The sequence below is a fragment of the Hyaena hyaena genome, unplaced genomic scaffold (assembly GCF_003009895.1).
Source record: "Hyaena hyaena isolate Hyena2069 unplaced genomic scaffold, ASM300989v1 scaffold_911, whole genome shotgun sequence".
NCBI lineage: Eukaryota > Metazoa > Chordata > Mammalia > Carnivora > Hyaenidae > Hyaena > Hyaena hyaena.
Genome location: NW_024081542.1, coordinates 218,567 through 230,189, shown reverse-complemented (window position 1 = coordinate 230,189; position 11,623 = coordinate 218,567). Strand labels below are relative to the sequence as shown.

The window sequence follows — 11,623 nt, the reverse complement described above, 5'->3', positions numbered from 1 at the left end:
CGCTTCTGCCGCGCCCCTCCGGACTTCCGCCCGGAGTTCCCCAAGTTCGCGTTACCAGGCTCGTCGCTCCCCGCACGGTGCGGGTCTCGGTGCTCCGGGGAAAGCCGTCCGGGCCTGCCGCTACCGCCGCGGCCGGGCCAGGGTTCCGCCGGACCCCGCGGGCTCAGGTGAGCGGCCGCCGGGGCGCGGGCCGGGGTGGGGCGGGCCCGGGGTCTGCAGGGGCGCCAGGAGGCAGGGCCGGGCCGGGCCGAGCGGGGCTGTGGCCGAGCCGGCGGCCGGGCCGGCCTTGAGGGGGTCCCCTTCCGCTGTCGCCCCTGCCCCGCCGGCCTGCGGGCCGCGGCTGCGAAGAGCGAAGCCGTTGTCGCTGCGGCTTCGCGGGGAGGGGAGAGCCGTTCCCGGGGCGGCGGTCTGGGGTAACCCACGGCTTCGGCCCGCGCTCACCCTCGGGGGGACACTGAGGCCCAGAGTGGAGGAGGCCCGAGTCTCACTCGTAGGGAAGCAGGGCGCGGTGATGTGCCAGCACCTCTCCTGGGGGCCGTCGGCCCCGCGCTCCGTGTCCCGGCCCCGGCTGCCCTCCCCGGATGGAGCTCCGAGCGGGACTAGCCAGCGCGTCACACCCCGCGTGGAGCCCTGCTCCGTGCCCTGCGCGGCCTCGTTCGCTAGGAAGCGGAGGCCGCCAGGGCCGGGAGCCTCGCCGCGCCCGCGGCCCCGCTGCCGCTCGCTGCAGGCCTTCTGCCTCCGCCCTTGCACCTGTGTTAGAGAAGCAGCCAGAGCGCGGACGACAGGTGTCCAGGGAGAGGTGGGTGGGCTTGAAGCCGCTGTGGGGGCTGTAGAATTCGGAATCTGCGGAGAGCCGGGCAAGAGCTCAGCCGCAGCTGGCGTCTGGAGGCAGATTTCCCTCCTCCGGGGACCTCAGTCTTTGTTCCCTTCCCCTTGGCCGGACTGGAGGACTCCCACCCGCTGGGGAGGGCCATCTGCTTCAGGGCGCGTCTGCTGTTGTAACTGTTAGTTTCGTGTAACAAATGCTTTCACAGCAACCTGTGACTGTGTTTGGCCAAACATGTGGACACCATGGCTTTGCCAGGTTGACCCAAAATGAGCCGTCACAGCGCACACCCCCAGAGGTGCTCCTGTAGACCCGCCCTGTCCTTTTCATTCACATGAGAGCACACCTTGGCCCCTCGGTACAGAGGAGGCTCGGGTGCTGGATGCCTGTCAGAACTGGGAGGGCAGCTGTAACTCAGGGACCCGACTCCTCCCACGTTGGTCATCCTCCCTCCCTGGGTGACCCTGGTCCGGCTCTGACCCTACAGACGTCCTTACCTGAGGAAGGGGAGGGCTGGGGCCTGGCCTGTCAGGGCTGTGGTGAGGACTGCCTGGGAGGCCACCTGCGTCCCTGAGGACCTGCTCTCTCCCCAGTGGGGGCCGAGCCTCCCCGCCCTGCTGGCCTGGAGGGAGGCGGCCGCACCGTGTCCCTTTCCCATCGCGCTGCTCCCACACTGGCTCTGGGTGGCCTTCCTGCCATCGCTGTACCCGGAGACCTGTCAGGGCCACTAGTAACCTCCTTCCTGGGTGTGGCTCGTCCTCCCCACTCAGTGCCTGGCGTCAGGGACCTGACTCCCTCCAGGCCCCCCCGGCTGCTCCTCCCGCCTCCCCTGGGCTCTGTCCTGGCCTTTCTGTGTACTCGCTCCCCAGTGGCCCCGCTGTTTGAATTTCCGTGAGGGCTCCTGCTGCATCCACTCTTTTATCACCTTCTCTGTTTCCATTGTAAAAAGATGAAAAAGGTCCCATCCCTGTGCCTGTCACTGAACACTAATGTTCATTGCAGCTCTGTTCATAGAGCCCCAAACTGGAAACAGCCCAGCGGTCCTCCAGTGGGCGAATGGCCAGGCAGACTCACGCCCACACGTGGACGAGGGATGGGCGGTGGGCACCCAGAGCTGGGGGCGCCTTGGGAGCATGCTGAGCGGGAAAAGATCGCATACTTTGATTCCATTTGTATATCTTTCTAGAAATGACAAATTAAACGGAGAGATGAGTGGTTGCTGGGGCCCCTGACAGACTAATGGCGTGTGGGTGGCGATAAAAGGGCAATGCGGGGGGGGGGGGGGGCGTCCTAGGGGATGGAACGTTCTGTATCTTCACTGAATCGCTGTCAGTCCCTCATCGTGATTCTGACTGGTAATGTCCTGAGAGCAGGATTAGGGGTATGAGATGTCTCTTTATTTTCTCTCAAAAGTGCATGTATATCTCCAAGTATCTCAAAATAATGTTTAATTTGAAACCATTTTTAAGGAAGGTTTCAGTTACAGGTATTTCTGTTTTACAGATGCCCTGAAAGTTGGAGTGATCACTGAGCCTAAGATTCTTTCAGCCCTGAGACTCAGCTGCTTACGTGTTGTTTAGAAAACTCCTTACATCTGAGCTAAAATCTGTTCCCAAGTAGGTGCTTCAGCACCTGGAGCAGCCATGGCCCAAGGTCCGATCTGCAGCTGCCCTTTGCAGGGGTCCCAAGCACCCTCGCGGTGGCTGTGACCTCAGAGCAGCGGCCATCCAGGCTCCCGCCGCCACCAGCCACCCCCTGTCAGCTCTTCGGGCGGACCCGCTACGGTCGTGTGGATCACACGGTTCCTGCGTCACTTGAAGAGTCCAGAAAAGGGAACCATTTCCTAAGGTAAGCGTGTGACTCAGATAGAGGTCAGCATAGCGCTGGAACTTATTTTCAGAGGAATGCAGTACTTGTCTGTGGTTAATTCTGGAGCACAGATGTCAAAGAAATGGGCAGGAATTGGTTTTAGCCCAGTACAAAGAAGTTGGGTTGGTGGGGGTTTTTTTCCTTTAAAAAACAGGCACTTTCCAAGAATAAATGAAATAAAAATAAGATTATTCTCTCAGGAAGTAAAAATAGTCTTGGTGTGATTGAAATGCTTGCTGTTGGAGATCAGTGTCCTGAGGCCTGGCCCTTCCTGGGCCTGCGTCTGTCATTCAGGGTCATGGGGTGCCTTCCCTGGGGTTCAGTGCGGAGGCGCCCACCCCAGGGCACGCACAGCCTCAGACCCACTGCTTCAGCCGAGGACCTCAGCCTCCCCTGCCCAGGATATGCTGAGGAGGAAAACCAGAGGAGCAAGGAAGGCAGAGCTCAGGCAGGTGCAGGGTGCTCTCCTCGGGGGCAAGACCCCCCATGCTACGGAGAGGCCCTCCCACCAGGAAGCGGCTCAAGATGCATCTCCTTTCAGGTTCAGAGTCAAGGCTGTGGAACAGGGAGCATTCTAGCACGCTCCTGCAGGACCCCGTGGTGGGCAGGGCTCATCCTCCAGGCGATGGGGGTCCTGGGCCGCAGCATCTGGTGCGCCCTCGCTCGCCCCTCCTCTCTCAGTCCGAAGCCAGTGCCAGGCACTCGTCTCGTGGTTTCAAACGCAGAATGAGCTGCCACCGGTCTCTGAGCTAATTTCTGCATACAGCCCTTCAAAGTGGGTGTCTGGGTCAGACCAGACAGGAGAGCGCCTCACAGCTGTGGGGGCCCCTGCACCACAGCCACCTCGAGGCCTGGGCTGCCGTCTGCTGGGGTGGTGAGAGAGGGGCAAGGCTAGAGCCCTGGGCTGACTGGCACGGTCACGTTATACCCCGTGACTGATAAAACAGCCTGTGCGAAAGCAAAGAGTTTATGGTGCAGGAAGTCGGTGAATGAGCTAACGGATGACACCTTAAAACACGCAGGGCTGAGTCTGAATCCCAGGGATGCAGGGCGGGTCTGAGGAGGTCCCAGAGGGCAGCGACAGAGGAGGGGGCCAGGCTAGCACAGCAGCTCTGGAGGTCAGAAGGAGCCAGAACATCTGTGGGCTGTTAGGAGGAAAAGGCAAATCCAAGTGGCCTGTATTTAGCCAAAAAGGAAGGAAATCATGCCCCCCCCCCAAAAAAAAGGGAAGAAACCAAAAGGAAGAAGAGGGAGTTAATTAAGAGAAAAGCTTAATTTCGTAAATCAGAAAGTATAAAATTGGTAAGACCAGGCGCCCCGCTGGCTCAGTCAGTGGAGCGTGTGACTCTGTATCTCTGGGTTATGGGTTTGAGCCGCGTGTTGGGTGTAGAGATGACTTAAAATTAAATAACCTAAAAAAATTAGAGTCAGTGTCTCAAGTAAAAAAATAAAATCAGTAAGACCAAAAGTTAGTTCTTCAAAAAACAATGAAATAAACTCCTGACAAGATGGAGGAAAATCTGAAGTGAAACGACGCTCAGGCTTCATGAGAGGAGAGACCCGCAGACGTGCCACGTCCACACTGACCCCACATTATTAACGGGAAGACCTCAAGAAATCGACACCTTATCCGAATTGGCCTGAGAAGAAACAGGAAATTGGAGCAGGCGGTGTTCATCAGAGACCCAGCAGGCTGTGGGGTCCCCGCCACACGGGCACCTGGCTGGCAGCTTCCGCCACGCGCGGTGTGTGCTCCCAGCCCACATGAGCACTCCGCCCTGGACGCGGCCCCCGGCCCCGGCTGGGCCTGGAGACGACGCAGCCCCTGCCTTGTTCTAGCCGCGACTGCCAGAGGCTCTACACGACCGCTGGGCCAGGCGGTTTCAAGTTCCTGACCCCCGACCTCATAGGACAGGACGTGTTTCCCTTCTAAGGCACTGAGTTTGGGCCCGTCTGTTTGGCAGCAGCCGACACCCGGTGATGGGGCCTTAAAGCCATCAGGCAGAGCGGGCGCCGTGGGGAGCGCACCTGGTGTCCAGGCGAAGTGGCCGCCTCCCTTGCGGCCTGTCAGGGGGGCTCATGGAGTAGCGAACGGCGGCCCCATCTCCTTCCTGCAGCTAAGATTCCTTCATAGTTTATTTTAACTTCTAAACTATCATTTATGGTGTGTGTGTGTTTGTGTGTGTGTGTGTGAATACAAAGTAGAGTGTGTTCACTGTAGAATATTTAGCAAGTACAAAAAAATTAAAAATAGAAAATACGGTAAATCCTCGGATTGTAACTTGTTCTGTGCGTGTTCCACAAAACGAGCAAGTGTTTCTAATAAGTTTTAACTTGATAAGCGAGCGATGTCTTGGAGTAGGAGTGGTGCGTGACGCCGAATGTCACACGGTCACAACGGAGCCAGTGGTTCTCCTCCCTCTCTCTCACTCCCTCTCTCCCCCACCCCTCCTTCCCTCCCTCTCCCTCTGCGGGATTGTGGGTCACTGTCTCCCCTGCTTGGATGCTGGGTCTCAGGCCGTGGTGTTTGGCAGAAATCAGTGACTTTTCAGAACATTGGGAGGTGCCCACAACGGGCACTTGTGTATTTTTTGTCACTTCAAAGCACCTGTGGACAGTCCTTTGCTTTCCCATACAAGAGTGAGCTTAGGAATGCTTTGCTTCATTCTAGGTCAGGCTGCCTGCAGCTATAGACCCTTTCCTCTGCTGCCTCATTGCCAGTTCCATTAAATACAGTCTATGACAGCTTACTAATACTGTAGTCAGCATCTGTGCAAACGTATGCAATGGCCCCCATGCAGACAAAGGTTGAAAAGAAAGGAGGTAAGAAGAAGGAGATGATTACAGTGGAAGTTAAGAAGGAAATCATTGAGAAGTACGAACGAGGGATGAGAGTGGCCGAAATTGCAAGATTTTATAAGAAGTCAACATCGACCATTTGCACAATATTAAAGAAGAAAGAAGAAATAAGGGGGCTAGATGCAGCAAAAGGAGTCACGAGAATATCAAAGCAACGCCCACGTGTTCTGGAAGATGTGGAAAAGTTGCTTCTGGTTTGGATAAATGAGAAGCGACTAGCAGGTGACACTGTGACCGAGAACTTTATCTGCGAGAAGGCAAAGGCCTTGTACACCGACCTCGTAAGTAAACTGCCACGTACGTCAACAGAAAATGAAGAAGGCTTTAAAGCGAGCAGGGGATGGTTTGATAACTTTAAGAGGAGAAGTGGCATCCGTAGTGTTGTGAGGCACAGAGAGGCTCCAAGTTCGGACGCTAAGGCCGCTGAAGCGTTCGCTACCGAGTTCCAGAAGCTCTTGGCTTCTGAGTGTTACCTGCCGGAACAAGTTTTTAATTGCGATGAGACGGGGCTTTTTTGGAAAGAGATGCCAAAGAGGACCTACGTTACAGAAGAAGAGAACGCAATGCCTGGTCACAAGCCCATGAAAGACCGTCTCACCCTCTTGTTTTGTGCTAATGCAAGCGGGGATTTCAAAGTCAAGCCCCTGCTCGTGTATCATTCCGAGAATCCACGAGCCTTCAAGAAATGCAAGGTGCAGAAGAGCCAGTTAAATGTTCTGTGGAGGTCCAACAGCAGGGCGTGGGTCACTCGCATCCTGTTCGTTGAGTGGATCAACGAGGTCTTCGGCCCTGCAGTGAGGAGATACCTTTTGGAGAAGAGTCTGCCGCTCAGAGCCTTGCTGGTTTTGGGTAATGCCCCTGCTCATCCTCCAGGCTTTGAGGACGACTTACTGGAGGAGTTCAAGTTCATTAAGGTCAAGTTCCTTCCTCCCAACACCACTCCGATCCTCCAGCCCATGGATCAGCAGGTCATTTCGAACTTTAAAAAGCTCTACACCAAAGCACTATTTCAGCGATGCTTCGAGGTGACCGAAGGAACAAACCTTACCCTCCGAGAGTTTTGGAAAAATCATTTCCACATCGTGAACTGCCTCAAGATCATCGATAAAGCCTGGGACGGGGTCACCAAGAGAACCCTCAATTCTGCTTGGAGAAAACTGTGGCCCGATTGCGTTCTTGGGTGTGACTTAGAGGGGCTCGCTCGTGAACAGCAGCCACCAGTTGTCGATGAAACTGTGTCCTTGGGGAAGACCGTGGGACTGGGGGTGCGTGAGGACGACATTCAGGAGCTGGTGGAGGAGCTTGGCCAGGAGCCGACCACCGACGAACCGATGGATCTGCATCATGAGCAAGAACAGGTTATGGAAGAGATCTCGTCTGCAGAGGAGGAGGAGGAGAAGGCGGAGGAATCCCCGGATCCAAATGAGATTAGGGAGATGTGTAAAATGTGGGAAACAGTGCAAAAATTTGTAGCAAAGCACCACCCGAATAAGGCTGTAGCAGTGTGGGCGATGAATCTGTTTAACGACAACGCAATGTCCCATTTCCGCGAAATCCTCCAACGGAGGCAAAAGCAAGTGTCACCGGATAGGTTCCCTGTTAAAGTTGCACGAAAAGCAAACGATTCCACGCAGGCAACAGAGAGCAGTGATTCCGTCAGTGACCGTGAACGTCGTCCTACCCAGTAACCCTCCTCTCTCTTGTCTCCCTCACACCAGCCACAAAGGTTTTCAAAGGTAAGTGCAGGTTAATTTGTTTATTTTCCTTTATATTTGGCATTTTCTTTATTATTTTATGTTAGATTACAGTATTGTGATCATTTTATATGAATATTTTTGGGTGGTGGAACGAATCATCTGAATTTCCGTTATTCTTATGGGGAAATTCGCTTTGATATACAAGTGCTTTGGATGACAAGCATGTTTCCGGAACAAATCATGCTCGCAAACCAAGGCGTTCCTGTACAGAGACGTGGCAGGCGACACCCTCCCAGGGCCTGCGTGTCCTTCAGGCCCGTGCTCTGTCTCGTGCTGGCAAGGCCGGGCTGTCCCCGCAGTGTGCGCTGTAGTGTGGATGCGCTCAGGTACAGCGCTAGGCCGTGTTGTGAGGACTTTTGTTCCATGACATTAAATGTTTTTGTAAACTGTCCTTTTTAAGTAGCCATTCATCATTCATAGCACTTCTGCCCCATTGTTGGATATTAGGAGGCCCTCACAGAGCAGGCGTGGAGCTGGAAAGCCCAGCTCAACTGTGGGGCCCCCCTCCCCTGGGCCCGGCAGTGGCCTGCGCCCCTTGGGAAAGGGTCCCTGAAGAGCCTCTCCTCGTGAGGCCCCCAGCCTGGACTCCGGAGGCGCTGGCTCCGAGCTGCAGACGCAGGCCTGAACCCAGTTCGGCTCACCGGCGTGACCCGTGACAGTGTGCGCACGGTGGTGAGCGTGCAGAAAGGCACCGGCCCAGAAACAACGGTGTGAGCGGCCCCCGCGGCGGCCCCAGAGAAGCACACACCAGCGGTTCTATCCATGCCCCTCATAGTAGCTCTGGAAAGTTACTTTCATGTGTTTCAAATTGGTAATCTTACTTTTTAAAGAAAGGAACAGCTCCTGAGTTAAACCAGTAAGTTAAAAGTCACTCCCAGCAGGATGGACAAAATAAAACAGGCACCACCAAGTGTTGGCAAGGATGTTCAGAACCTGGGCCCCTCCTTGTGTGTGGCGGGAAGCAGTCTGGCCGCCCCTCAGCCCAGCAGCGCCACTCCTGGACAAATGACAGCATGCCGCCACGTGAAACACCCGTGCACGAATGTCCACAGCAGCCACAAGGTGGAAGTGACCCGCGTGTCCATTGGCAGAGGAGTGTGACCCATCGTACCGTGGGATGTGGCTCGGCCACGGACAGGGAAAGCACCAGCAGCGCTGCAGCACGAACGGACCTTGGAGACAGCGCGCTAGGTGACAGGAGCCAGACACGAAAGGCCACGTGTCATGCGATCCCATTTCTGTGGGCATCTACAACAGGCGGGTCCCAGGAGACAGAAAGTGGGTTTGTGGCTGCCAGAGAGGCCCCGTGGGGAACGAGGGCTAGCAGATCACGTGATGAAAATGTACCGCCAGTAGGTAGCGGTGGTGGTTTCTCACACCTACATGTACCAAAATACCAAGCTGTGCACTTTAAAGGGGGAGATTGTATAGTACACGTATTATATCAATAAAACTTTTTTTTAAAAATCACTGAGCTGTGTGCCCAGACATTTGTTTGATTCCGTTTGAAAACGAATTGGAACAGCTTTCAAATTAGTATTCTCATTTAACCAGAGAGACCCGAGTGGCCCGTTTTCAGGGTCCAGGCTGCACACCCAAATGTGTCTGGGGTGGTGACCCCAGCCTCCCCACATTTGGGGGGGGACAGCAGGGTGACTCTCTGATGCCGTTGTGCAGAGTGGTGCCTGTGGGCCCAGACATCCCATCTCTGCTGGGGAGGCGCCCGGGCACCTCCAGGGCCCCCATTGTCTGGCTGGCTGCTTTTCCAACCAAGGCCCAGCGTGCCCAGTGGAAATATGTGAACCACACATGTGCTTTTAAATTTTCTAGTACGGGGAGCCTGGCTGGCTCAGTTGGTAGAGGACGCATCTCTTGATCTCAAGAGTTCAAGCCCCTTGTTGGGCATAGAGCTTATGTTAACGTTAAAAAAAGGGAGGCAAGTTAATTTTTCTAAATGTTTATTTTCGAGAAAGCATGAGTGCAGGAGAGACAGAGAAGGGAGGGCAGAGGATCCGAAGTGGGCTCTGTGCACTGATGTGGGACTTGAACCCGTGAACCGTGAGGTCATGACCTGAGCTGGAGGCGGACACTTAGCCACCTGAGCTACCCAGGCGCCCCAGGAGATGAAGTCAGCTTTCATTTTCCAGCTCCAGTATTCCCTGAATATCGCCGCGCCCACCTGTAATCGATGTAAAAGGTCAGTACTGAGACAGTTTCTGCTTTTATCCCAGGTACATTTTGCTGAAGAGTAGGGCGTGGCTGACCTGTTGGCTGGTGGGAGGGTGCGGACCAGTGCTGGGCTGGGGGCGGGGACAGGGACTCCGGGCCCCAAGGGCCCCCCCATGGGGGTGACGGCTTCGGGGGCTCCCAGCCCGGTGCCAGCTGATGACCCTCTGAGCAGCCTCCGTGGCATTCCTGCCGCACGTCTTATGGGCAACATGGGAGGCGGCTGCCCTCCACGGGGCCTAGGGAGGCTGGGCACGGCGTGGAGGGCTGGGCGCTGTGTGGGCGGCCCCGGGGGAATCGGGGGCTCTGGCACACCAGGCAGTGAGGCTGGCAGCTCCATAGCCACCCCCTCATCGTCCTCAGCCAGTCCCGTGATGAAGGGCTCGGGGCTCACCTGGAGAGGGGGTCACACGGCTCGCACCCCCCTATTTGCAGAAAGCATTATAGGAAAGTGCTGATGGAAGCATGACCTGGTGCCCACACAGGAATGCTTTGGGTGATCTAGTTAAAGGTCACTTCGGTGACTGCAGTGTGGAGAAAACTGTGCTGCGGCCACAGGAAGCACCCTGGCCTTGTTCTCCAGGGATGGATGGACCGACAGGCAAAAAGCTCAAGCCTGCGTCCCAGGCAGCTCCATTGGACCCTCAGTCAGTAATGTAGCTTCTTGCGGGTTCTTGTAACTTCTGCCCTTTTCCTTTAATTTCCACCTTTCTGGGTTATTTGCAGACCAGCTTTAGGTCAGGAGACACCATGAAGCGTCTGCCCCACGCTGTCCTGTCCCGGCCAGGAGCCTGGTCCCCTGGGCTTCCAGCCAGGCCGCAGGCTCGGCTGCTGTGCTCCTCCCACGCACGCGGCCTCTATGCAGAGAGACTGCCAGCGGGAAGAATGTGCCTCCCGGCCCATCTCAGAGCAAGCCAGGGCCCTGTGCTGCTGTCCCTCCTGCAGAGGGGATGGGACAGCCAGGTCACAGCCAGGGCTGCGCGTGTGTCCGCAGCCCTCGCCCTGTGGCTCCCGTGCCCTCGCTTGCCCCAGGCTGCCCACTTCACTGCGCAGCTGGGCCGGGACCCCGGCCTGCACTGTGCGGGCTGCCAGGGGGCTCCGTCTAGAGGAGGCGACACCGCTGGTGGGGTGGCCAGGGCCTGGTTGAGGGGCAGCTTGGTCAGTGCGCCCTGGAGCATCCCAAACCTACACAAACGCCGGGCAGGGCTTGTGTTGACCCTGGCAGTTAGCCAGCCAGTTGTTTTACCAGCAAAACGCGCTAACCCGGGAATGGCAGAGGCTCCGCGACGCGGGACGAGTAAGCCATGGCAAAGCCACAGGCAAGTCTGGACAACAAAGGAGAGGAAGGTTACTTTACAGAGAAAAAGGAGAAGGTCGCCAGGCACTGCTTGGAATGGAAGCCCCTTGGAGGAAAGGGGGGCTCAGGGTGCCGGCAGTTTGTCCTTGGCTGGGTCCCTCCTGCTGAGGTGGTAGATAAAGGGGTGGCTAAAGTAGTGTGCAGGCACACGCAGGTGCCCACCGTCCTGCGGGGTGTGCGGCCGGCGCGGGATGCTCGGGCTGAGGGCTCCCCCTGCTGGCCGTCGGGCTCCACGTAAACCGAGGGCTCCCGTGTTCTGCTGCACATCTGCTGGGGCCTGGCTGGCTTGTGAGGTTGTCGGGCAGGCGGAGGCCATGCGGCCTGCGCCCTCCTGCTGCCCAGTGTGTCGCTGGGCCAGGGGCCGAGCAGGGGCCGGGGAGCAGGAGCCTCCGGAGTGAGTGGGTTCTTGGAGGCGGATGTTCTGTCGTGTTGCAGGGCACCCAGCGAGAACTTGGCTCAGGTCAGCCGCCTTTCAGAAAAAATCATGGTGCTAAATGAGTTGCACGTTTTGACTGTTCGTTTTAAACAGAAGTTCCCACACTGCCAGGAGGCGCGCACCCCAGCGGCCCTGGAAGGCCGTCCGTGGGAAGGCCTGCCTGCTGCTCGTCATGTGGGTTACAAACCTAGCACGTTTCCAGCTAAAGACCATTTGGACTCTAGAGGGTTTTTTTTCCACTTTAAAATGAGGTCAATTAAAAAAGTCTGCCGTGGGGTGAACTTGAACTTGGT

The 11,623-nt window shown here is 56.6% G+C and overlaps 3 protein-coding genes across 4 annotated transcripts in view; 2 read left to right on the top strand and 1 right to left on the bottom strand.

Moving 5' to 3' along the window:
• Nucleotides 1-80: 80 nt before the first annotated feature.
• EXD3 (exonuclease 3'-5' domain containing 3) overlaps nt 81-11,623 on the top strand; it is a 75,880-nt gene continuing 64,337 nt past the window's right edge. Inside the window, exons 1-2 of one of the 2 annotated variants that reach the window (XM_039220758.1) lie at nt 81-167; nt 2,330-2,674. The gene's annotated coding sequence lies outside the window, so the exon portion shown is untranslated. Of the gene's footprint in view, nt 168-672; nt 800-2,329; nt 2,675-11,623 lie in introns of those variants that run through there. The other variant, XM_039220757.1, reaches the window with a different exon arrangement.
• LOC120222799 (collagen alpha-1(I) chain-like) lies at nt 102-5,492 on the bottom strand. Its single transcript, XM_039220781.1, has 4 exons — nt 5,447-5,492; nt 4,599-4,759; nt 1,324-1,527; nt 102-843 (listed from the first exon to the last, which is right to left on the bottom strand). Exons 1-4 carry the CDS (start codon nt 5,490-5,492, stop codon nt 121-123), a joined length of 1,134 nt encoding a protein of 377 aa, XP_039076712.1. The 3' UTR covers nt 102-120.
• LOC120222798 (tigger transposable element-derived protein 1-like) lies at nt 5,584-7,242 on the top strand. Its single transcript, XM_039220780.1, has one exon. The coding sequence runs from the start codon at nt 5,584-5,586 to the stop codon at nt 7,240-7,242; it is 1,659 nt and encodes a 552-aa protein (XP_039076711.1).